The sequence below is a fragment of the Aspergillus pseudodeflectus genome (genome assembly GCF_044049435.1).
Source record: "Aspergillus pseudodeflectus strain CBS 756.74 chromosome Unknown BJX68scaffold_2, whole genome shotgun sequence".
Lineage (NCBI taxonomy): Eukaryota > Fungi > Ascomycota > Eurotiomycetes > Eurotiales > Aspergillaceae > Aspergillus > Aspergillus pseudodeflectus.
This window is the reverse complement of record NW_027263778.1, coordinates 455,224-479,545: the sequence shown is the minus strand read 5'-3', so window position 1 is coordinate 479,545 and position 24,322 is coordinate 455,224. Positions and strand designations below refer to the sequence as shown.

The following is a 24,322-nucleotide window of genomic DNA, read 5'->3' as shown; positions in this document are numbered from 1 at the left end:
AAAAAAAAAAAAAAAAGGATAGGCGTATAAGAGAGCCGAATCGAACGCGGTCTGGGGCGCTCGATGTGAAGACAATAGCAGCAGATGTAGGTCAAGTCAAGGGGATACGTCGACCCAAAATTATAACCAATTGGAAATGCAGGCTGATAGAATATCAACTTTGGCGAAAAACAACCGTGCTGATGACGGTATGTAAAGTGCTCAACAGCCCAAATAATCGCTCGCATCAATCGTGAGAACATCAAAACTATCACCTTCGAAAGAAGCGGAAGATGGCAGCGGGGCGTTCAATGCATGGAATAGGAAATGACCTGGTGCCCTGAAAAAGAAAATAGGTATAGATGGGAATATTGCGAATGGGGATATCATCAGAATCGACAAAAATGAAGGCCAGGGCGCAGGAAAGTATTCGCAAACGGCAAGCAGCGGTGCAGCCATTGCAGTCATCAAACAGGAACGGCAAGGCCTTTCCCATTTTGAAGGAACCCGTTCTGCTTCTCTGGAAGCTGTGGTGGTACACCGTTACTTGGCGTCAAGGGTAACTCCTTATCTAGGCGTGGCGAAGGACACCGTGGACTGCGTTGACTGTGTCCACCGACACTACTACCCTCACCAGCTTCGTCCACGATTGGTAGCGTACTAGGTCCGGGGCCACAAACGCCCGCCGGTTGCTGGCTGGGAGCTGAGGCGGCTGATTCATGTCCTGGCTGTGGTGCAGATTGCTCACACGGGCCGGCTTGCTCCGTAGCTTGTGACTCTCGACATCGTTGCGCTTCCTCCTTCGACATCGTTATTCGTTTGATAAAAGCGATGAAACGGTCTCCATAGCTTTCTGGGGGAATCGGCGATATCTGAGTCCGGTCGTGAGTAAGACCCTTGACAAAGTGCTCTATTCGTTTCACGGTGCCATACTACTCTAACTGTTAGCCAGGTGCTCAATCTAGAGCCTAGAATCAAGACTTACATGTGTCAGACAGTCGATGATACCCAGATAATAAATTTCCTGGCCGGGCTGACCGTTTTCATGCGTAGCTCGAAATCCTCCGTCATCAGAGTAGAACACATGGTACTTTCGTTCATCAAGGATTTCGTCTGGCATTTTTGCGGTTGCTTTTTCAAGTGGCACAGGTCGTTCCTTTTGGATAAGCATTCGGAGTTCGCGAGCCTTGCGTTCATTTTCCAGCTTAGAAGGAGTGCGCATTAGTGTGTTTGGGTGGATTTCCTCTTCACGATCAGCCCCAGGCTGGAAGACTTGCAAAGTCTTGTCACGAAGTTTCTCCTCGTTACCCTTTTCAAGATCGTGTATACCCACAAGAAGTGAATAATCCATGATCTTCAGCCGCTTGAGTAACTCCACATCCCGCTTGAGTTGAGCGAGAAAGAATTCACGCTTGGCCGGGCCGCATTCCAGCTGGCGTTCTCTTCGAAGCCAGTTCAGATCCTTCATTGTCGACCGTGGGTGATCTTTGATATAATCCTCGCTCATCTCACGTCCAACCATTGAGCCCTTCAAATCGAAGGTGTAATGAATATCACGGTGTGGTGGGAAGAGGTTGTTCATGACGACAAAGTGTATCTTGCGGCCGTAAGCCATCTTAACTCGGTGTAGACCATAAAACTGCGATATCAGGGTGTTTGGGTTTTGCTCCACATGCTTGTAGTATTCGGGTAGGATTTTCCGCAGCAGTTTGTGTTCGGCGTGGTGAATCGTCTTTATGATGTACTTGTAGTCTCGTGAGAAGTAGAAGAAACTGCCACTCTTTCCTGGGGAGCCAAGTTCCGACAGAATATACTTGCTCGTAAGGGACATCAGGTAGTCGGCAGGGTCAAGGCGGAACTTCGATCTCAGGTGACGGAAAACCCAGGGCGCGTAGTCCTTGAACTTGAAATCGTACTGAGCAGATGGCGTCAACTCGTTACCAGTTCTAAAGAGAACCAAATCGTTAGTAACCACCCATGATGCCCGTGTTTTGAGGTATTGACACATACATATCAAAGGAGAACTTGTGTGCCGCTTCAAAGTCGGCCGGCGTCAACTCTCGATCCATCTTCGCGTTGATTCTTGACACGGTGAATCGAATGCCAGTGAGCATGTTATACGAGGTAACCCAGTTGACGTGGTTGCGATCGACTTTCGTTCCTACTACAACCCTTTCATCGTCTTCCTCGTCTCGTCGTTTCCTTCTCGAGGCTCTCCTCTGTTTGATGGCCTCAGCCCATCGAGCTGCGTCTTCGTCTGGATTTGCTTCATCGATAAAGATATCGGACTGGTTCGTTCTCGTGTTTCTGCGGGCCAGGCCGAGAGACGGACGGCGGATTCCTGCTGTTGGTGATAAGCGGCCACTACTGTAGGCGACGTCTTCCGGCTGATCACGACTACTGCGGCGGCCACTAGTGGTTCTCGGAACTTGTAGGGTATGCCGTTGTCGAAGGCTCGAGTTTGCCGAATCTTGTGTGTTGCTCCGGTTTACTCCCACCGGGACTGGAGGAGATGAATGCCGATAGGACCCTTTCTGGGTAGGTGATAGGCCTCCAAGATCCGGAGAAAGCCGACCAGTGCTATCAGGAAGAGAAGTCGACAGTCGTGATCCTGGTGCGTTAGTCGCAGAGTCTGAGCATACCAATTCGTCAACAGACGGTCGCGAATAATCCCCATTCACCATATGCTTGGCGTTGAGCGATCTATGGCTCAATGATGCCCCATTGACCTGCTGACTAGCAATTGACGCAGTCGGCGACGCTGCCCCAACCCCTGTGTCGGAGGACTTGCGGGGAAACTCCCTCTCCATGGTAATGGAGGATGGCCTTCCTTCTCGATGTTCACGAGCCGATCCGTTTCCGAGCGAGTGTAGGCTTCCATCTTTTGACTGCAGAAATTCTCGATTGTAAGAACTGGCGCTCGAACGGGGTCCGGTCAAAGAATATGTGCTGCCGTTGGGAAGATGCCGATCGTTCGAAGGTGTGTCCAAGTGGCTAGAGTCCCCATTTGGCCAATTTGTCCACAGAAAAGTATTCCCTACGGAATTCTTATCGTGGGATCGATCTTGAGGCGGGCCGAATGAGCGGGGATGTGTAGCGGTAGCAGTGACCGTCTGAGAAGGGTAGTCGTTTGAGAAGGACGGCATGATCGCTGTTGACGCCGGGAGGTGCGAACGGCGTAGGTACGATGAAGATAGAAGGCGGAGGGCCCAACGAGAGTGGTGGTATGAGGGGAGGAACTGTCAGGGAGAGCCGCTCGATCGGTAGGTGAGAGATAGCGTCGCAAGGGGTTGAGAGTAACCGATCGTCGTCAGGAATTCGGGATTGGGGATGACACCCTCCTTGTCAAATCTAAGCGGCCAGCCGCGGCGTGGCAGATGATTTATGGACTGATTAGCATGTTCCGAGCAATCTCGAGGAGCAGGCGAAAGTCAACACAGTCCGGCACCCCCGACTGCGAGTCGTAGAAGAGGAAGGCGGGGATGGAAAGACGACGAAAAGAGGGTATCGCTGTAAAAAGAGGTAGAGAAAATTAATCCGGGAAGGTGAAAATGTCCGGTAGAAGAGAGTAATGTTGGTGATGAACAGGAGGAGGAGGAATGACAGCAGAGTGAAGAATCGACTATGATGGAAGGACAGCAGCAGGTTTAGTTCCAGTCGGAGATTAGGACTTGGAAGACGGACTCAAAAGCGAACGCTTCACAATTGAGTATCGTACGCTCCATGTAAATGCGCGTAATATACAGACTTGGGGCATTTATTCCTCGGGCGCTGACTACTTGTCTGAGTCTCTCCTATTCTTCTCAATCATGCAGTTTTACTCCTATATTTCCTTATGCTACTGCCTAGTTGTCAGGGCCTTTTAAAGGCAGGGGGGAGCCCGGCAGTCCGTGGTTCAATGCGAGCTCCACCTTTCAGCTCCCAAATCAAAGCAGCATCTCCAGCTTTTACACAAGAGTTTTGCAGGGGATAATCTTGACTCTCCTACTTAGGCGAAGCCTGGGTCATGATCAACCTCAACCTTGCGAATAATAACTACCTTGGTGCGCTGTAAGATAGAGTAATCGCCGACTCTCTCTCTCACGTTGCTGCAGCATCCCAGTCGGCAATCTTATATTTAGAAACAGCGCAGCCCAAGTCTTCGCATCATTAATGTCATGAAGTTGTCGATACATAAGTTCCCCAAGAGTATAAACGTTTCAATCTCGTCTAAATGGAAAGCGAGGGTGAGACACTTTATCCAGTTATGTCATAGTTCTGGTTTCTCCAGGTCAAGGCATCGGGACTCACCATATGTTTGTCATAAAAGACGGGTATGCAGTGTGCATAACTTTATACTTCAAACCCTAGTTGATCATCATTGTACAATGGCCCCAGAGGTAAAACTTGCATACAAGATCTTGATTAGATTTTCATAATAAGAAGAGTCTAAGTAGCTATACTACAATAAACAGATCCTAATATTTTTCTGATGATATTACTAGTTATAAATCTCTGTTCGTTATATCTCTTTTAAAAATCCTAATCTACATCCCTCACTGCCTGCACCAGAATATACTTTGGGGGTCCATAACCTCAACCCACCAGTAGCCTTGCCACCATCAAAGTCGGAGCTGTATATCAAACAATAGTGAGCAACCAATTCGAGTCCATGGCCAAGACCCTGTGGTACAAAAACATAGACATGGTAATGGCATGCACAATCTGAAAATTGAATCGGTGAGCAGCACTAGCAGGATAATGGCACAATGCGAACCGTTAATCTCAGACGCAACCGGCCACAGCAATCAAATGCTTAGCTATTAATTTACTATGACGAGAAGAGCATAAACATATGGAGATAGATTGGACTTGATCAAAACCTAAGAATCCCATTCCCGAGCCGCAGCATATCCGGGAGATCAACAAGCAAGCAACATTTCCCGTTTCAAAATCCATCACAGGACGCCAACCCAACCAACATAGCAATAAAGGCGAATGAGAACAAAAAAGATACCCCAGACTCACCCAAGGAAGGTATAGTGAACAAAGAAAGTACAGCAGAAGGATAAGAGAACACAACGTGAGAGATATCCGGAAGCACATCATGTAAGAGCCAGAGTAAAACATCAAGAGGGCGCTCAAAACAGACTTCAAAGAAGGCACTCATCTTTAAGCCTTCTTAGAGGTCTTCTTGGTCACCTTCGCGGCGGGCTTTGCCGCCGTCGTGGTCTTGCGACCAGACTTGGTAACGGTGGAGACCTTAGGCTTGTCAACGACAGCAGGAGCCTTGAACGAAGTTAGTGCGATAGCCCTGGAGAGTATCCGGCATGATGACTTACGGCCGTGCTAGTCTTGCGAGGCTTAGCAGTGTTAGCCTTGGGCCGTCCAACGGACTTCTTCACGCCGGCAGTGGACTTCTTAGTCTTGGGCTTCTCAGCCTTCTCAGCCTTCTCGGTCTTCTTGGCGGCGGCCTTCTTGGGGGCGGCAGCCTTTGTGGTAGCAGCAGGTTTCTTGAATGTCGTTAGCATGGACTTGAAAATAGAAGGGAGGATGGTTACCTTTGGGGCAGGCTTAGCAGGAGCTTCCTTCTTGGCCAGCTTCACGGGGCCAGATGGACCTAAGAATGAAGCGCGTCAGCATTACGCACAATCGATTTCAGGATGCGCAGAAATCGCAATGAATAAAACGGCGACGAAAATTATAGAAGATAACGCGATGATGTGCGGGGAAGGGTGTTGAAGGGTGCGCGACAAAAGAAATGACCTACCCTTGGGCTGAAGGAATTCTCCCTTCTCAACACCGGACTTGATGGCCTTGTTGAACTGGCTATCAAAGGCATTTTGAGAAGCAGGCGCAAGCTTGTTATTGGCCAGCACATATTTCTTGATGGACTGGCGGCTGCGAAGGGAATTAAAGTTAGCTTGAGGAGCGACAGGGTCATGATGACGGGCGACAGCGAGGGTCGAAGAACGGCATGCAACAAGGAGAGAAAGAACACAAAAACAACGTACCTGCTACCGTTTCTTTCTTTCAGCTGAAGCGAGAGATGTTAGCGATCAAGATTACGATGAAAGAGATCAAATCCGACGCTGATGTTGGGATGATCAACAAGAGGGGAGACGTGTCACGGTCGGGGGTTGCTCCCGCCCGGCAGCGTCATCCAAGCCACTGCAGAAAGAACGTGATCAACTCACATTCAAAATGGCGACCTTGATCATATCTATATTGCAAGAATCAGCATTTATTCGCGACAATAGCGATACTAGTTTTACCACGACGCGAAGTGGTGGTGAAGCAGGATCAGTGAATACATACCACGGTAGGAGGCGTGGGTTGGGCCGGCGGCGGTCTTCTTGGCCGCGGTGGTGGTCGCTCTCTTGGGAGGCATGGTGAGTGATGGTGTTTAGTTGTGAAGATAAGAAGAATATATAAAGAAGTTTAGAAGGTCTAGAAGATCGAGATCTCCGCAGCAGACGACAGGCAAGACTGGTGGAGAGGAGTTGGAAGCAGAAAAAGATCGGGAGGGAAGGGGTGGGAAAGCCGCGGGGCATGGGCGCTTTATATAGGGCAGCCGGTGTTGACACAGGATCACTCGCAAGCAGAAAAACACGTCAAGCTCCCATCGCTTCCCTTATTTTTTTCTCCTCGCCCTTCGCTTCTTCTTTATCTGTGGTTTTTCTGCTTACCTTATTGGTAGCTTTAGATTCCCTCGATAATTTTTCTATATTTTTAACTGTTTGGCTTTGGGTAAAAAGATGTTCTGGAAACGTAGTCGTCCGCCCACCTTTTGACCTCGCTTCCCTCTCAATTCTTCGCGCGAGCACTCCCAACCCAGACTCCTACGCGTCTCATCTCGACTTTTCAAACCCCTTTCCCTCAAAATATCTCCTTTTCTGGATAGGAGTCTGGGCTTAATAGTGTCTGGCGCAGATTCCAACCAAGTAGTCAAGACCATAAACGCGTGTCGCGCCTGCTCGTTTGTGCTTTCCCAAGTCACATCGCCCATCCTTTGTTTCTCTCTCGACTCACTCGAGCTGCTGCTCCGCGCCATCCTCCAGCGTCCACCACGCTTTACTAACCCCATTATGAGACAGCCAATATCTCCAAACTATTCTCAGAGGGCTCGCGCAGTTCTCGCTTACTTTACTTATGCTTCTATTCCGTGGAAACGGGCCCGATCAATCGCTGCGCATGTGGACTTCTCACCCGCAGTCTATGATGCCACCGCTCCAACAATAGGCTCTGCAGTTCAATCAAGCTCATCGCCTACTAACACCTTGCGTAATAGCTCTGAAACCAGCAGCCGAACGATGCATCTACTCATCTACCCGGCAGGTCCTCCCCTTGCATTGCATTGCCGCATCCTGCTGGATGGGTGGAAAGGGGCCCTCGTGCGCACTATGCGCTTTCGGCCCTTTAGGTCACGAGGGAGGATGTATGCACCCAGGATTGACTTACGGATTGAGCTTTGTCCCCGGCCGACCCAGGCCTGTGTCAAGCTGTGGCTCATGGACTTCGCTTCTAGTCTACTCCTGCGTGATCTAGTTTCGGTTCCATGGTTTGGCTGGTTGTCTGGTTGGCTGTCAACCATTGTTTACCTGCGCCCGCTTTTGAGTCTCCGGCTCGGGGGAGGTTTCCCGCTCTGCAGGCTACAGTATGGCCAGTCGTGGTTAAGGTAAATGATAGCAAATCAGCCCTCGGCGATGAGTGAGCTTAGCTCCCTGCATCAGGCGTCTATTCTTTGTTGTAGGCTATAGCTAGGCAGAGCGGCTACTGATAGGACGAAGCTCAAGATAGCATCAGCTCCTTGGGTGATTCCGCTCCATGCGCGCACGAAACAAACAAAGGCCGAGGGCAACTGTTTCGATCCCCTGCTTGAGCTGGGTTGATTTTCCTGTCTTAGTGCCCCGATCAGCCGTGGTTCGCGAGCTACGATAGCCGCAAACAGACAGTCCCCAGCTTGGGAATGCTTGGCTTGAGGATCCTCGTCGGTGCCCATTTTGCGCCTGGGGCAAATTTGGCGTCTGCACTTGAAAGTTGAGCTTCAGATAGCTCTGTAATCCATCACTGGCGATACCAGCGCCTTTCCTGTTGTCTTCGTTACTTTGTGATACTTGGCTTGGCTGATATGAGAATGCTGACCCCGCACTGCTAGTAGTATATATATCGCCACCACACCTCTTAGGCCATCGGATTCACGCACGGGATTGTAGGATTGTAGGATTGTAGGATGCGTGCTTGGATTAAAGTAAATCATCCATATCAGAGATTAGACACCGCACAACATGTCTCTTCTAACAAACACTAAGCCATGTATCTGCTCTCTACGAAGTTGGTTCTTGAACCAGACCCGAGCATGATGCGACGCCTGCGGCGTGCCGTTTCAGGAGAACAAAACACATCAAGACGACATGAACCGCGGCATTTCAAGAGGGATAACTTGAGTCTAGACGCCTGATATCTTGTTCACAGAGTTTATTCACGAAGGACATTGCGGTCGAGGTTTGAGCTGGGTTCAATCACATTCGTCGCTCAAGGCGACCATCTGCCGCGGTCGTGATGTCTTCCCGCGGAATCTTGTTGCACATCAGTTGACTGCCATAAGCGACCCGATTCCCAACAGCTTGTATACTACGTGAGACACGCCTTGGCGACAAGACCGGAAGGAAGCGCGGTCAGGATTATGCGGCCCAGTATGGCCCTCCATACCATTTTTACGCAGGATATACACCGGGATCCTTGCGCGCTGGACAACACATATGCTGGATGAAAAAACTGACAGCAAGATGAAAAAAGTAGCTTTGATTATACTCCGGTAAACGCCTGTCCCACGCAATGCCACCGTTCTTTTGCGCCCTCGTCAAACATGAAGGACCGAAAATGCTACGCGGCACCCCGAGGCCGCGCCTTCGCCTCTTTCTTGGCCTTCGCCTCTTCCTTCTTGCGCTTCTTCTGCTCCTGGATCTTCTCGTCGTGCTTGCGCTTCATATTCGCCTTTTCTGCGTCTGTCTTGGCAACTGGCTTGAAAAAACCTTCGAGGCGCGACTGCTGCGCGGTTTTCAGGTTCTTCTGAAGTCGGGCGGCACCGTTGCGGACGCGGTCCTCGTTGAATCCTTTGTCCTTCACGAGGAAGTCGACGAGGCCTTCGATGTCTGGTGCTTCCCATTTGAAGTCGCACTCGGGATCGTTGGCGTCTCTGACATCCGGCTTGATAAAAAGCTCTCGGGCGTCCTGGTAAGGCCAGGACTCTGGCATAACTAGTTTGTGCTTGGGGTCCTTTTCAATAGATTCGACCACCTTTTCCAGTGTCCCGTACTCCCGGATCAATTTTAGCGCAGTGTTGGGTCCGACTTTGGGGATGGGCTCTAAGTAATCACACCCGAGGAGGATGCAAAGGTCGATAAACTAGTTTGTGCACGGAAATTGTGAGCATCGCAGCTGTCAAGCGTGTGTCAGGAGAAGTTACCTGATTTCGATCCATGCCCATGCCCTCTAGTGCCTTATCCAAGTGAATCTCTTGAATTGGCTCTTTTCTCTGCTCACTAAAGGTAAGGTGCCTAAGTAAAATGGGCGAATCGAAGCATAGCGTATCCATATCCTCCGACGCAGCAGCGTAGACCTTCCCTGCACGGGCAAGCACAGCACACTGCGCCTCTGCCTCTGTTGGAGCGTCGATGTACGGGATACCCATGAATTTCAAGAGCTTCTTGCATTCCGCGTTATGTTCCCTTGTTACCCGCACTGTACGTCTCGAGAACTTCTCAACATCCTCGGCGGTACCGGTTTCCTTGGCTTCCTCGTGGGCTTCTGTCGCTTCGAGCTTGCGTGCGCTTCGCTTTGCGAGTTCACCAGATTTGAGCTTCGGCGGGGCCCCGTCGAAGACGTATAGGGGTTTGATTCCGTTGTCGACCATGCGTAGTGTGCGATAGAACATGCCCATCAGGTGTGACGTGGTCTCGCCGGTATCACTCATGAGCTGTTGTCCCTCGGAGCGAACGGCGATGAGGAAGGAGTAGATGCTCATGGATCTGCAGCGTGTTAGTATCGACCTCAACTGTGTCTTTGCTTTGGCGACAGGCGGCAACGTACGCATCCTAAGAGGGACACGGGGTGGGTTAGCTCTTCCGTCCGGAAGTAAAGTCGAAGGTAATTGAAGCAAAAGAGACAGACATACTATAGCGACCTTTCGGCCAAAGTGGTTTTTGATATCCCCTGCCTTGATGGCATCGGGCGCATTTTCAGCGATCACTTGATAGAGGTCTGGAAGCTTCAATTAGCACTGGGAGGATAGAATAGGGCGTAGCAATTGCGCTATTCATAGAAAGGTCTTGGACTCACGTTTAATCCCCATTTTGAGTATTCTGTAGTATTTTTCGTGAAAGAGAATACGGAATGAGGTTTTTGATAGCAACATCTAGACATGAAGCTCCGTCGCGGTGGCGGAACGCGTTGGACGCGCCCGCCGACATCATTAGACCGGAAGCGGATTAGCGCAGCCAAAGCCAGTTCACACGTGATCAATGCCCCCGCTTCGGAACCCCAGTATCCAGCCCAGCTTGCTTTACTCCGAGTACGGCCCCGAGACTAAGGCCTGGCTGGGGCTGGGCTCGTCTTTCAGATTCCGGAGCAGAGGATTCGTCGGTTGCGCAGAGAAATATCCGCTGGTCACAGGATCGGAAACATCGCTATCGGCAAGCAATTCTGGCGGATCCTCCCCGACCTGCCAACCCCTCATTCTCTTTTCTTATCTGACTGGTCTACGGCTGTTGTACCGTTTGTTGCCTGAAACTGGTCGAAGAACAATAAAGAAGAAGGATCCAATGAGCTGTCGCTGGCAATGAGCACGACAATACCTTTGCACCATGAAACGGAGTCGTCCTCATTTTGAAGCGAATGGCGAGGCGTCCTCGGGTTCGTCGCCTCAAGGCCCTTTACCACATTCTATATCAGAAAATGACTCACGCCAGAGTCCGATGCATGTCCCGAAGATCTCGCGGAGGATACGAGCCTGTACGGAATGCAAACGCCATAAAGTTCGGTGTGACATGAACGCGGGGGAGACGATCTGTCAACGATGTCGGCGGATGGGCTTGGAATGTGTCGTCAACAAAAGTCTCCAGACATTGCTGGATGACGAGGCAGAGTAAATATTCTCCCGCAGTTATTGTCCCGATTACGCAGTTGACATTGAAATATGGCGGTCGCTAACGGAAATTTGCGTTACACTGCAGGTGGAAATCAACCATTGAGCTTGCCATGGCCGATCTGCTTCGCAAAGCTCAATTGCCAGAATTGTCGTACTACCAAGCGGTCGGAAAATCAACAGAGCGTCCATCCAAACGAAGAGGCCGCAAAGAGTCCACCGCGTCAATAGAGGATAGCCCTCCAGATCCCGCTCTAGAGGGAGTTGCCCAGTCGATTGATCTAGGCGCCGAAAAACCGAATGTTTCCACTGCATCCCTTCAGCAACAACCGCAATATGCCATCGACAGAGAAGAGAATGGCGCTACGTCACTCGTCACTGCTCCTATGGGGAGTTTGTACGAAGTGACTCAATTGAGCGATATACGGGCCACCTCCCCAGAACGACAATATGCGACCGATCGAGCGCTCGTTACGGATTTTGTCTCGCGCGGAGCAGTGGAGCTACATGAAGCAGAAGAATTGTTTGATCACTTTGACCGTGTTCTAAACCGTTATCTCTGGGACGGGATATTACTCGTCCATAATGATCTCACGGCTCTGCGGAACTCCTCGTCCATGCTCTCTGCAGCCATTCTCGCGGTCACGGCTCTCCATCTGCCCAATAAAGAGAGAACCTTTGATACATGTTACACCGAGTTCGCAAAACTAGCGTCGGAGTCCATGCTAGACAGACATCATACTCTGGATGATTTACGCGCATTATGCATAGGGGCTTTTTGGCTTGCGGATGTGAGCTGGAAACTGTCTGGGTATGCAGTCCGGATTGCTACCGAACGCAACCTACACCAAGCCTATCGAAAAGCCACATTGGGATCGCCAGAGCACAAGGAACAGGCTAGGCTGTGGTATCTCCTCTATGTAAGGATGTCTCGATTCCTCTTCTACATCCGCTTGGCTCTGACGTCTGCAGACTCTAGAGCATCACTTTTCGATCGCCTATGGGAGGCCGCCCATAATACACGAAGACTACAGCATTACAAATCACCATACCTTTATTCTATCCCCGTCAGCCCCGCAATCCGATCTTCGCTTGCATAGCCAGGTGGATCTGTTCATTATTCTTACGAGGATATACCATGCATTTGGTCCAGACGTGGATTTGGAGGTTCCAGAAAGTGAATTCTCGAAAATCGATAAATATGATGCTGAACTCGGGCAATGGCGGTCGGCTTGGTTACCGCGTTTAGGTACGAGAGGCCAACTCCTTATCCTAGCTGTGCTTGCTGACGAATCGCCTATATAGCCGGAAGTCGGTACGTTGGTGCTTACCCCTATAAAGCTGTATATCTGCACTATAATTTCTCCCGCTTACAGCTCAATTCGGTTGCTCTGCGAACTTATCATTCTTCAAATTCGACACGTCCAATGTCCGTTGAACGAAAGAAGCGGGCAAACCTGGCCATCGAATCTGCAATCAGGACGCTCATGGTTGTCCTGGATGAGCCTGACATCCAAAGGGCTTTGGTCGGTGTTCCGCTGTATCTTCACAGCATGATCACATTTGCGGCGGTGTTTCTCCTAAAGATTGCTGCCAAGGGCTGCTCGAGTGTCATCCCTGGGAGCCAAAATCAACAGAACTCAATTGCATCTGCAAGTCTCAATATCGACGTTTCGTACGTGCGTACCTTGGTCGGCCGCATCGTTGAGTTGATGGTGTCCTGCAGCAAGAGGGCCAGTGAACGCCACCTCAGCTACCATATATCCCGGGGTCTGAAGAAAATGCTCACTGGACTTGAAGAATGGGAGAAACGAAACTGTGGCTTTCAGCAGCCCACAGGACAGGGCTCTTATGACCAATCTTCAATGTTCAAGCCAGTAATCATACCCGCACTTGGCGAACGCGATACGATTTTGAGCCACCCGCCCCCATTACTAGGTGTTGCTCCCTTATCCGCAGAGAGGGGCAATGGATTCGAAACCGAGATGAAAGATCCGAATGGACTCTCGGAAGGCTCTATGGACCCTATGATGGCTGATCTCTGGGGTTTCGACGAAGAGTATTTCCCTACTGGTGTTTTCGATTTCCTTCAGTCCCAGATGCCTGCCTGATCCATGCCTTTACTCGGCATGTATTTCGAAAGAGACGCGATGGATCCTGGTCGCTATAAGGGCTACTCATTCATCCCAGCACATACTCGTACAAGTGCAGCGCGCAATGTGGGAGTTCACTGGTCCCCTTTGTTAACGGTAGAGCCTCTGCTTGATAGCCGAGAACTGCATGTCCGCTATCCGGTCCCATACTGATCGCGAAGGGGCCACAAGAGAAGTCTTGGAACATGTACAGATATGAACGGTCTAACAAGCTTGACAGCAATCTAACGACCAAGGAACTTATTCAGCAGGATGTTTTGGGAAGTGAGTGACACGGAGAGAGGTTGTATGGACATGGTGAATCCAGTTTTGTTCGATAGTGCAAGTTAAGGCAAATACCCTATAGCATATAGCATTCTAATATTAATGCAGTACTCAATTGAATGGATCTGAGTAGCTACTCTATTAAGACCCAGGAGGAAGCACTGGGATGATGGCCTCCAATGGGGTTGTCGGCATCCGGGTATTTGCATCTCATCTCCGCAGCGACTCCCGACGGATCGCAAGGGGACCCCGCGGATATACTGATAAGAACCCCAACTGCTCTCCGCGGGATTCGGCTCACTTGGAGTAAAAGTTGGAGAACTAATCAACCTGACGACTCCAGGGTGATCCAGCGACACTTCTCTATAAAAACCTCAGTTTGACGCGGCTTGATCCGTTGCTTGTTACTTGGTCACTCATCGCTTCTTCAAGTAATTGCCGAGGTTTGCCTCCTGTAAGTCTCCAAGAATGTCAGCTCTCCACACTGCGCTTTTCCCCGCCACCCTCGTCCTCTCCGTTGATATAAGGAGTCTGCAGTTCAATTGACCTTACGGAGACATTTAGACAATTTCAAACCTACTTTCTGGCACAATGAATCCTTCGTCCCTTCTCCGCACTGCCTCGCGCTCGGCAGGCCGACTAGGCAAGATCCCCGCAGTATCGCGCGCCGCTGTTGTGCGTGGGTACGCTACGAACTTCAACTGGCAGGACCCTCTTCTTGCGTCGGAGCTGTATACAGAGGAAGAATTGGCCATTCAGGATACTGCGAGACAGTACTGCCAGGAAAGATTGCAACCAAGGGTCCTTGGTAAGCTACGAGCGACATTGTTCCATGCTTGGGACTACTTAGGCTTCTCACTAACATCATTCCTCAATACAGACGCCTACCGAACCGAGAACTATGATCGAAAGATCCTAGAGGAAATGGGCGAGCTTGGTCTCCTTGGCGCTAGCATAGAGGGGTATGGATGCGCTGGCGTGAGCACCGTTGCTTCTGGCTTGATTACAAAAGAGGTCGAGCGCGTGGACTCTGGATACCGATCAGGGATGTCCGTGCAGAGCTCACTGGCGATGACTGCAATCCACGAATTCGGCACGCAGGAGCTCAAGGATAGGCTGCTTCCAGACCTAGCCAAAGGCAAGCTGGCTGGTTGCTTTGGTCTCACCGAGCCTAATCACGGCTCCGACCCTGGATCCATGGAGACGATTGCGCGCGAACATCCTACGCAAAAGGGCGTTTACCTGCTCTCCGGAAGCAAGACCTGGATTACCAACTCACCCATATCCGATGTCTTGATCGTCTGGGCCAAGCTGGAAAGCACAGGGAAGATTCGCGGATTCGCGGTTGAACGCAGCAAGTGCCCACCAGGGACGCTCGAAACTCCTGCCCTCAAGAACAAGTCTGCTCTTCGCGCATCCATCACAGGCATGATTCAGTTGGATGATTGCCCAGTGGCGGTAGAGAACATGTTCCCCGATGTTGAGGGCCTGGTGGGACCGTTCACCTGCCTCAACAGCGCACGTCTCGGTATTGCTTTCGGAGCCATGGGTGCCCTGGAAGACTGCATCGACCGTGCTCGGACGTACGCGCTGGAGCGGAAGCAGTTCAAGGGTAACCCTCTGGCAAAGTACCAGCTGATCCAGAAGAAACTGGCAGATGCTGTCACAGATGCTGCATATGGCACCTTGGCTGCAACCCAGGTTGCTCGACTGAAGGACGCTGGCAAAAGCACCCCGGAGATGATTTCGTTGATCAAGAGACAGAACTGTGACCGAGCGCTTGCCAACTCCCGAATGTATGTGTACAATCCCAAATTAATAATGCCCTATTTGATGCTAATATGTGCTTCACAGTCTCCAAGAGATCTTTGGAGGTAATGCGGCAAGTGACGAGTACCATATCGCTCGCCATGTGGCGAACCTGTTTGTGGTACAGACATATGAGGGCCAAAGCGACATTCACGGTGAGTCTAATCTTTGACCTTTTCCTAGAAGGGAGTTGACACTGACTCTTTGTACAGCTTTGATTCTAGGCCGTGCTATTACCGGAGTTCAAGCCTTTGTTTAAAGATGTCGGACATGAATTCCTCGAGACTGTTAATATTGGCTTTATTCATAATAGCCGGATAAACCTTCACCCTGTATATAAAAAATGATATATATGAATTCCGTACTACTAGTAACATGCTGAATCGTACTGGGTTTCGTGTGGGATGGCGCAGCGCATCACGTTCACGCTGCGCCACGTGGGCACGCGAGCGGCGATCAGGCGGAAACGAGAGCATGATCGGGGAACAACTTAAGCCTCGCCCAAGTCCCAATAAATTTGTACAACCCTGGGTCGCTGTTGGCGGGCATGTCGGGCGTCTTTAGTGTCCGCCTTGCCGCCTTACGAATAAAAACATAAGCGCCTGTGGACTGGTGATGCAGAAAGAACCAGTTGTTGGCAGGTGGCGATGCCGACACTCGGCTGTTTTGCCGAGAGGCGACGGCCTTAGTATAGAACGAAGGAGGCAAGCTACTGAGTCGGATTTTGCATACATCCCTGGCTATCTAGAAAGATCTTCTCTTAGAACGAGGATGCCAAGTCGTTGCTGTCTGGACTGTCGATATACTTTTCTTTCAAGGCAACGGGTGGGGTCCACGTGATAGTATTGTACGGCCGGTACGGCGGCGCCTTGTTTCTAGGGAAGCCAGCGGAAAGGGCCCGACCTGATTGGTAATACAGTGGTAACGGTATGTCAGGCGGGCGTTGGTGTGTAAAGAATCCTCCAGTCTCTTTCCCTCAGCGACTCTCTCTTTCTCTTCTTCGTTTCCCCTCCTCCAGCCTCGCCCGACGTAATCCTCATTGTGAGTATATCACTCCCCCTTTCGCCTTCCCTTTTCAACCCCTGCCTCATCTTTCCCCTCCTCTCCGTCTACGCACCTATATCTCGTCAGTCCTCCTTTCTGAGACCGTCAACGTTTCTCCTGACAGTGTCACTGACCGTCGACTTCTGACTCTGCAGATACCCGCCTTCGAATTCAACCCACTCATTCTTCAACCGTCGACCGGCTGATTTAGCGTCTTCTCTCTTTTTCACCTTTCTTCCTCATATCACCTAAAAGATGGCTCTCAAGAGAATTAACAAGGAACTCACTGATCTCGGCCGGTAAGCCCATTACTCTTGCCTGTTCACCCCACCCTATCGCGGGGGGCTGCCCGAAGCCACCCCGTCAAAATATGGCCTCATCGATCTTTTCCTCCACCACATTGCTGATATATGGTCTTTGATATAGTGATCCTCCCTCCTCTTGCTCTGCCGGCCCTGCTGGAGAAGACCTGGTATGCTTCTACCCCTGCTGTGTCCCAATCGCGGGGCTGCTCGAACCGCAGATCCCCTCGTTCGGTGTTATCGATCGGAAACATAGGACTAACATCTGATTCAATAGTTCCATTGGCAAGCAACTATCATGGGTCCTGTAAGTTGCCAGAGTCTCTCGGTTGTGATCGCTTTCGGGGTTGCTTCACTTTCTTTAAGGGGAAGGACCTTGCGAGTTATCGCAGTGGTCTCTCGTGTATGCCGTTACTAACTTTATTGTCATTCAGGGTGACTCTCCATACTCGGGTGGCGTGTTCTTCCTGACGATTCACTTCCCTACCGACTACCCATTCAAGCCACCAAAGGTCAGCTTCAACACGCGGATCTACCACCCCAACATCAACTCCAACGGCAGCATCTGTCTCGACATTCTCCGAGACCAATGGAGCCCGGCCCTGACAATTTCCAAAGGTAGGTCGACCCAAACATCTTCTTGCTTGATCTGAAGACTGACGTGACTCTGCAGTGTTGCTTTCCATCTGTTCTATGCTCACAGACCCCAACCCTGATGATCCCTTGGTGCCTGAGATCGCGCATGTCTACAAGACCGACCGCCCCCGATACGAATCGACCGCACGCGAATGGACCCGCAAGTACGCAATCTGATCTTCGCCTGTCAAGTTCCACGGCCACACTTGGTCTTCAAGCGCTCTGCTTGTTCTTTCGCTTTGTGACAAACATGCAGGAAGCCTGGCGTACCGTGATAGTAGATCTCTTCCTTGTTTTCTTCGCGGACCATTTGCGTGTTTTAAATTATTCCTAGTTTGTTTCGGGGTTTCTCCTTTTGGCGGGAAATGTCATATCCAACGATCATTATGACCAAATCATCATGCATTCATGGCATTTTTGTTTTACTGAATGGAGTCGGACAATGTTACATGATTCACACTACAACCCAAGCATGGTGATTTCTCTTGGGTCGGGGTCGCAGAGGTGGTTGATTCGGTCGCCCGAACTTGTTCCTCTATGGGAAGGTCTGACGGCAGGATGCGTGGACTGTTGATAAGCGGAAGTCGTTAATGACGCTGGTGATGGGGCCTGGAATTGTATTAAATAGTATATCGAGACAAGACCAACTCAGACCAGTTGTACGAATTGCCCCTCCATCGTCAGGTGCTTAGCATAGGGTAGATAAGCTGGACACCCGCGTCAGCGACACAGCGTAGGCCACGTCATGAATGAGTTTTCTTCTAACAACACCGAGGATGAATCTAGCACCTTCACATTTATCGCACCAGAAAAGGAAAGTTGAAGCGTTGAAGTAATCAGATAAATTGTATCAGTTTCTTGTGTTGGCGTTAGGAGACATGAGAATGGAGAGATATGCAGTATAATGAGACAGATATAAACGCTGATATGTATGTATATTATGCACTGAGAAGCAACCGTACACTAAAGACGGTTTTGTCGGGGCAAGTCAGCCTTGTGTGGTATTTAATAGGTAAGCAAGGCATTCTGTATGTGGATCTAGCAAAAGACAGCAAATGGAAAAGCTGTATGGAATATATGTATGTTGGTCTGGTCGAAGACGACAAAGAGATTGAAAATATGAAATGGTCAAATATGAATAGAAGAAGAAAGCAAGAAAGAAAGATGAAGAGGCAGCAGATGCAGAAAGTTGAGATGCATAGTGTGCAAGAAAGATCAGACAACCTGACTTCCACGGCGACTACTGCTCATCTTCGAACCGGCCTTAGAACCACCGCCCGCGGTGCTTCCGGCAGCCTTGGCCGTCTTCTGAGTCATGCGAGAGGCATGACTAGAGACCTGACTGACACTGTCGCTCGGTCTGACGGGCTCATCGAATTTCGACGAGCGTTTAGACGTGTGACTCTTGTGTGTATGATGCGAGTGATGCGAGCGATGCGAATGCGACGACCTCCCCGACGAGTCACCGACCTGGCTGATCGAGTCGTCAGGCGTAACGTGCGTATCGACGTCGAAATCGTCGTCGTAGCGCGCGGCGGATTTCGCACCCCAGCGGTATGAGGCGTACGAGGCCGTTGAGCCCTCGGGGAGCGGGATCTGGCGAGCCGTCCGGGTAGACGAGGTGGTGCTTCCGGCGTGGGATTTGGAGGACTTTGTGATGGAGTGGTGGGACGCGCTGTGGACGGATTGGGTCTGGGTCTTGGATGCCTTGATGGTGGAAGTCGAGTAGACGCTGCCCTTTTCCGAGATGCGGGATTTCTCGCGGAAGGAGCTGATCAGGGTGCTTAGGTCGCCTGGGTACTGCTGCTGGGCGTCGAGAGCGGGAGGGTACTCGATTGCGCGGATGGGGATCTCGCTTTGGTTGTAGATGGTGCCTTCCGAGGCGCGGCGGGCCATGTCGTCCATGTACACGCTGCCGCCCTTGAGGCCTCGGGTGCCGTACTCTGTGCCTTCGTAGACGGTACTTGCCCAGGGGTTCTTTGATGTCACGCTCCGGGTCAAGGGAGGGCGCGAATTGGCTTGAGAGTAGGTGCTTCGCGCCGGAGGGGGAGCCTCGATAGCTCGGTAGTTTTGATAGTCCTGGATGTGTGAAGGGGCTTGTGATAATCCCGGTGTGGATGGGAGCTGGCGAAAATCCTGCGGAGAAGGAAGAGGGTATTGTTGCGTGGAGGTTGTCTCTGGTGTCTCTGAGTCGCCCTTGGACATGGCGTAGGCGATTGCTGCACCAGCGGCAGCGCCGATAAGTGTGCCAACTATGGTCTTGGCAGCGGTGCTGTCGTCACTCTTTTGCGTGGTATGAGTGTGCACGACGTATGTCTGCGGGGGCGCTTGTTGGATTTCACGGGACGAGACAACTGAGCCGCCGCGTTCTGAAGGAGCATTCCGGCTCACAGAGGTGATGGCCTTGGATGCATAGGATTTGGCGTCGGACTTGACGGTGGTGGCTTTTGAGACGACTGAGCCATTCTCGAGGAGGGCGAGAGCAGGCTTGCTGACAATAGACCTGCTGGCCACAGAGTTTCGACTGCTTCCACCATCGGGGCTGGGACGCCAGACGGCCTCGATGCTGTTCCCATCCATGTCCATCACAGCAGCACTAAAGTACCCTGACTGGGAGTCGCGTGTTTTGGGCTCGCCATGGAGTTTACCACCGGCTTTGAGAGCACAGATGAAGAAAGAATGGACTGCGTCCTTTGACGGGGCAGGGAATGCAACATGAGCAGCGCCGGCGGGGAACCTATACACCTTTGTTAGAGTCGACGTTGGGAAAAAGCATATACGAGTCCACTCACCCTGGCTTTTGTTCTGTTATCCAAAAGTCTGCAGGTTCATCGGAATTTTGGCCGAAACCAATATAGTCATCATGACGGCCAATGAACTTGTAGCCTAGAGGCTGTAGGCAGGAGAGGAAGAATGATGTCGAGGTAGGAAGGTGGGAAACGGTCAACGTTAAGTGTGATACAGGCATGTTTATATGTGAGATTATATCGCTGAGCTTAGGCTACAGCGATTCTTGTTGAGAGATGTTGCAGACCGAAGAAGTGATAGTATAACAAGGGAAGAGCAAGGATGGATTCCAATAGCGGGGATATGTGGTAGAGAGACGACTAAGTAGGAATGACCCGAGTTCAATAAAGTAGAGGAGAAAAAGTAGAAGCAATGTTCAGAACCAGGATGAGGGTGGTAGATAAAGAGTAGGATAAAGCTTTTTACGCAGTGACTTAGTTTCCCATTATCCAACCAGAATCTGCCAGGGAGCTGCCATTGCAACCATCCTTGCCAGAGCGAAATGAGCCTTGATATTGCGGGCAGGAGTGCATGGATGAGGACAAAGCCTAGCCCTGCAGACGGTCACCGGAAGAGAGAGGCCCCTATCGGAAGTAGAGAAATAAAGAAAGACCCACGATGCGACTATCGGTGAGCTAGCCACGAGGGGTTGAACAGCATTGGAATCACAGCCAGGTCATCGTGGAGAAGCCTGACGCCGGACGGAGGTTCCGGTAGGTGGCCCCGTCGAGTAGGAAATGGGGTGGAGACTGCGCAAGAGGAGAGCCAAGCGGGCTCAATAAACTCAGAATGGGTGAGGCAAGCGCTCGAGAACGAGGTGGAAGGTATGGATTGGACGAGAGCGCCAGTATGATGGTGGAACAGCCAGGCCTTAAGCGTGACATTGAACTGCATCCGAATCACAAATACTTGGTGTAAGCAGTAATCTCGCCTCTGTTCACGAGAGTGCTCTTGAGTTCCGCAGTCGGCGTATGGTGTCCGCCATATTCTATTGGGCATTGAGCTCGTCACGGCCGCCAATCACATTGGAACAGCGAACAGAAGGGAGGAAACGGTCGAAGAAAGCGAGTTTGGAGAACCACTAACAGAAGAACTGCCCCTCCTGTCGTATGCATTTCTGGCGATGGCCTGTTTCGTTCCTGCTTTGGGCACGTCTGCTGCTGCTAGTCGCCGCTGGCGCTGTCTGACCGCTGGAAGATAGCCCACTCGATTGTCCTTGACTCACGGGAGAAGTCTCGTTGGACGGTTGACACTTCGTCACCAAGTCATCTGCAGATGCAAGAGACTATTTTGGGAGAGTACCCGTGGAGCGGAGCTTGGAGGATGCTGATCGTAACTGCGGTCATGGCTTGGGGATCACGGGCGCTTATCCAAGGAATGGAGCCATGAAAGAGAACGGCCGGACCCTGTCGGGCCCCAACTGAAGCGGGAGATCCACAAGCCCAGCGAACACGCGATGTCTGCTTGCCACGTCGTGGTAAGAGGAAACACCGGCCTTGGCTGTTGGGGCCACTCAGTCCGTACTTATTACACGAGGCATGTCCCCGAGGCTGAGATAAAGCCGAAAGAATGAGTCACACCCGGATATGAGACTCGGATTGAGGGAGAAATGAGAGTTGGTTGATGAACGGGGAGAGAAGTCGTCAGTCGCAAAGCCTGAAGGGAGAAGGAATGCCTTACAACCTCAGGCTGTTAATCAATGCTGGCTCGGCACTATTGAATGTTTATTCCATGACACGAGAGATATTTACAACTGCGACATTACGACAGCCGAAATCCCAATTTCGATCTCATGTACTCCGTACCGTTTCACAGCTCAGGTGTCCGCTTTGGATACTTATGGCATTACTTCTTATATGTCTAGATGTAAACTGACGCCTATCCAAGAGATGTGATACGAGGCCCTGTACCTAGCTCTCTGCCCTGAAGATATTGACTACCGCGAATCGGTCGTACTATGAGAATCGCCTCGTAGAAGCGGATTGAATCACAGGGCAGCGTAGCAAGTCTAGTCTCTGACAGTCCTGTCTTCTCATACCCAACAAGTCCGCTGTCGCCAGCCCTGCGCAGGGCCGCCCGAAAGGACCGTGAGCCACGCAAGAACAAAGTCTGTACCGTCGGCTCGTCTGTGTCGTAAATTGGGAACCGCTTTTTGCATAAGTGATGTAGAGAGAAAATGATATATCCAAAAGACAGTTGGCGATTAGCTCCGTAGGGACAGGGTGAAACGGCGCCGAATTTGACAGGGTATATCCAAAAACAGGTATCTACCGTGCTTCTGATGGCGCCACTGATGGTCTGATGGCAAGAAAATTCGTCACATCGTCAAGTTCAAACCTTTTCGAGGGAAGAACGAAGTTTAGATTGTCGGGCGCTGAAATTTCAAAGAATATCCCACACTTCCTCGGCGGCATGACAAAACTTGCTGCATGCGACACTAGCACTCAGACTATAGTTGCTGATACTGATCGCATCATCCTTGAAGGTGTCCGCGAAATCATCCCGACCTTTGGCCATGGCACCGACGAAAATACAGATACTCTCCTTGGGGCCGAGCGACTCAATGTAGTCCTTGACTCGCACGACTGGAGCCTCGTAACTGAGTGTCACCTTGCGGCAGTTTGGGGGCAGATGGTCGGTGATGGGGTTCTTGATGACTTTGAGGAGCTTTTCTTGCGAGTTGGTTGAACGAATGGAGAGTCGATGGAGAAGCTGAACCATAAGACCGGCGAAACGCTTGAACGTGCGAGGAATGCGGACAGCGGGGTTCACTTCAATCAAAACGCCCTTGGCGGTATGAATGTAAATTTGTAGCTTGCCGGCTTTGTTAATGGGGGAGTCAAGGAGGGTAAGGAGACACTGAAAGTAAAGGCAATGGGGTTAGCTCTTTGATCGGCATGACTCCCTTGGGGAATGGAATAGCCAACCTGATGGGCAATGTCAGGACGGGCTTCACTAATGTCCCGGTTCATCTTGCGCATAACGCCAATGTGCTCATCACTGTTAAGTAGAGAATATTTCTCGTCTCGGCCTGTGCCATTTCGTCCTCCATGTGACGCACGGAATGTTTCCAGACTGGCATGGGAGAGCACCACGATCAAACGCTTTGTTTCCTTATCACCAGGAGGAATGGCGACATGTTGCTCAGCGACAAGCTGAGGCAACTCGGGAGGAGGGCATGATTGCGTCCCTGAACGTTCGGGCACGTCAGCAATCATGACTAAGTAGTTAATCCGCTGAGGGGTGGGCTGTAGTATGGCGGGGACAGCAAAAGGCAGACAGTCGCCTCTTGCAGGGAGAACTCGAAGAGCCTTGATAGGGCTCGACGCCAGCTGAACCCTAAAGCTCCAGCTGCGGAACAGAAGAACAGGTAAAGATAAAGGGTAGAGAGGGGTGATCCGTTGGAAAACAGTAGGGTGAGGAAAGCGGCAGAAATGAGGGGAAAAATTCGATGGAGATGAAGAAACTCGCCCGCAAGCAACGAGGATTTTCATTGGGCAATTGGCACGTACTGGCGCGTTTTCTTTTTCCTGCTACCTGCTGAGCATCTGACATCTTGAGCGATCTGGCTTTTGGTGGATATGTGAGACTGCGATGAGCTGGAAGCTGTCAGATGTTTTGAAAGGCGAGACGATAATAATAGGTAAGTAGGTCGAAGCTTGTCGCTGGCAGGTGGGAGTGAGGATGCGGAGAAAGAATGGTGTCCTTTTGAGATTCGGCACGCTGTGGTGAATATATAAAAGGAGGACGAAGCCAAATGTTGGTTCGAGTCAATCAAACGGCGATTTCTTGCAAGAAAAATCTCGTCGGGTCGGAGTCAAAGAGAAAGCGTGTTGAAGAAGCATAAGGCGGAGGAGAGAAAAAAATCATTTAATTGTTCGGGTCCGCTTAATCTGGAATCCCCGTTGTCGGAAGAGTTAAAATCATTCGAAGAGCGAGATGGACGGAGTAAATCTCGTCAACAATTGCGCCAGAACCCCGGCTGGATTAAATAGATGTCCATTTGATTACTCTAAATCTTTCTGAGGCCCGAAAGGTTCGTATACTCGGGTCCTCTGCGGAAAATTGGTGTTCAGGCTGGCGTATTCGTCGTATACAGCTCCTGTCAACCCAGTAAGCCAACTTCGTTGATGCTTTGGGACTAGGCCAGCCCCCTACTTCCATTTGGCAACTGTTAGTGTCAGAAGTTTCAAACGTTCGATAGGCTGAATCCACCGACAAAT

At 50.9% G+C, this 24,322-nt stretch overlaps 9 protein-coding genes across 9 annotated transcripts; 3 read left to right on the top strand and 6 right to left on the bottom strand.

Moving 5' to 3' along the window:
- BJX68DRAFT_224442 (1-phosphatidylinositol-4-phosphate 5-kinase) lies at positions 1 to 3,773 on the bottom strand. The gene is made up of 3 exons (XM_071038266.1): positions 1,990 to 3,773; positions 965 to 1,925; positions 1 to 911 (listed from the first exon to the last, which is right to left on the bottom strand). The coding sequence occupies exons 1-3, from the start codon at positions 3,123 to 3,125 to the stop codon at positions 447 to 449; spliced, it is 2,562 nt and encodes an 853-aa protein (XP_070904880.1). The 5' UTR covers positions 3,126 to 3,773; the 3' UTR covers positions 1 to 446.
- Positions 3,774 to 4,459: 686 nt separating this feature from the next.
- On the bottom strand, positions 4,460 to 6,480 carry BJX68DRAFT_224429 (histone H1/H5 family protein). Its single transcript, XM_071038265.1, has 7 exons — positions 6,277 to 6,480; positions 6,156 to 6,181; positions 5,973 to 5,995; positions 5,729 to 5,859; positions 5,520 to 5,578; positions 5,301 to 5,471; positions 4,460 to 5,247 (listed from the first exon to the last, which is right to left on the bottom strand). Exons 1-7 carry the CDS (start codon positions 6,347 to 6,349, stop codon positions 5,131 to 5,133), a joined length of 600 nt encoding a protein of 199 aa, XP_070904878.1. The 5' UTR covers positions 6,350 to 6,480; the 3' UTR covers positions 4,460 to 5,130.
- BJX68DRAFT_79336 (uncharacterized protein) lies at positions 4,657 to 5,359 on the bottom strand. The gene is made up of 2 exons (XM_071049771.1): positions 5,301 to 5,359; positions 4,657 to 5,247 (listed from the first exon to the last, which is right to left on the bottom strand). The coding sequence occupies exon 2, from the start codon at positions 5,086 to 5,088 to the stop codon at positions 4,744 to 4,746; it is 345 nt and encodes a 114-aa protein (XP_070904879.1). The 5' UTR covers positions 5,089 to 5,247; positions 5,301 to 5,359; the 3' UTR covers positions 4,657 to 4,743.
- A 1,669-nt stretch (positions 6,481 to 8,149) lies between the features above and the next one.
- Positions 8,150 to 10,381, bottom strand: fen1 (multifunctional nuclease RAD27). The gene is made up of 5 exons (XM_071038264.1): positions 10,300 to 10,381; positions 10,136 to 10,221; positions 10,051 to 10,055; positions 9,428 to 9,989; positions 8,150 to 9,366 (listed from the first exon to the last, which is right to left on the bottom strand). The coding sequence occupies exons 1-5, from the start codon at positions 10,373 to 10,375 to the stop codon at positions 8,845 to 8,847; spliced, it is 1,251 nt and encodes a 416-aa protein (XP_070904877.1). The 5' UTR covers positions 10,376 to 10,381; the 3' UTR covers positions 8,150 to 8,844.
- Positions 10,382 to 10,541: 160 nt separating this feature from the next.
- Positions 10,542 to 13,641, top strand: BJX68DRAFT_224419 (uncharacterized protein). Its single transcript, XM_071038263.1, has 4 exons — positions 10,542 to 11,104; positions 11,193 to 12,024; positions 12,077 to 12,353; positions 12,410 to 13,641. The coding sequence occupies exons 1-4, from the start codon at positions 10,824 to 10,826 to the stop codon at positions 13,213 to 13,215; spliced, it is 2,196 nt and encodes a 731-aa protein (XP_070904876.1). The 5' UTR covers positions 10,542 to 10,823; the 3' UTR covers positions 13,216 to 13,641.
- A 151-nt stretch (positions 13,642 to 13,792) lies between these two features.
- Positions 13,793 to 15,697, top strand: BJX68DRAFT_224412 (acyl-CoA dehydrogenase). Its single transcript, XM_071038262.1, has 4 exons — positions 13,793 to 14,329; positions 14,402 to 15,317; positions 15,376 to 15,485; positions 15,543 to 15,697. Exons 1-4 carry the CDS (start codon positions 14,113 to 14,115, stop codon positions 15,587 to 15,589), a joined length of 1,290 nt encoding a protein of 429 aa, XP_070904875.1. The 5' UTR covers positions 13,793 to 14,112; the 3' UTR covers positions 15,590 to 15,697.
- Positions 15,698 to 16,629: 932 nt separating this feature from the next.
- BJX68DRAFT_261152 (putative ubiquitin conjugating enzyme (UbcD)) lies at positions 16,630 to 17,489 on the top strand (the record flags this gene model as incomplete). Its single annotated transcript, XM_071044100.1, has 5 exons — positions 16,630 to 16,673; positions 16,801 to 16,846; positions 16,954 to 16,983; positions 17,111 to 17,294; positions 17,350 to 17,489. The coding sequence occupies 5 exons, from the start codon at positions 16,630 to 16,632 to the stop codon at positions 17,487 to 17,489; spliced, it is 444 nt and encodes a 147-aa protein (XP_070904874.1).
- A 597-nt stretch (positions 17,490 to 18,086) lies between these two features.
- BJX68DRAFT_79224 (VOC family protein) lies at positions 18,087 to 20,845 on the bottom strand. Its single transcript, XM_071049770.1, has 2 exons — positions 20,105 to 20,845; positions 18,087 to 20,049 (listed from the first exon to the last, which is right to left on the bottom strand). Exons 1-2 carry the CDS (start codon positions 20,278 to 20,280, stop codon positions 18,528 to 18,530), a joined length of 1,698 nt encoding a protein of 565 aa, XP_070904873.1. The 5' UTR covers positions 20,281 to 20,845; the 3' UTR covers positions 18,087 to 18,527.
- A 1,382-nt stretch (positions 20,846 to 22,227) lies between these two features.
- BJX68DRAFT_79153 (18S rRNA pseudouridine methyltransferase) lies at positions 22,228 to 24,163 on the bottom strand. Its single transcript, XM_071049769.1, has 3 exons — positions 23,612 to 24,163; positions 23,027 to 23,289; positions 22,228 to 22,958 (listed from the first exon to the last, which is right to left on the bottom strand). The coding sequence occupies exons 1-3, from the start codon at positions 23,652 to 23,654 to the stop codon at positions 22,482 to 22,484; spliced, it is 783 nt and encodes a 260-aa protein (XP_070904872.1). The 5' UTR covers positions 23,655 to 24,163; the 3' UTR covers positions 22,228 to 22,481.
- Positions 24,164 to 24,322: the final 159 nt, after the last annotated feature.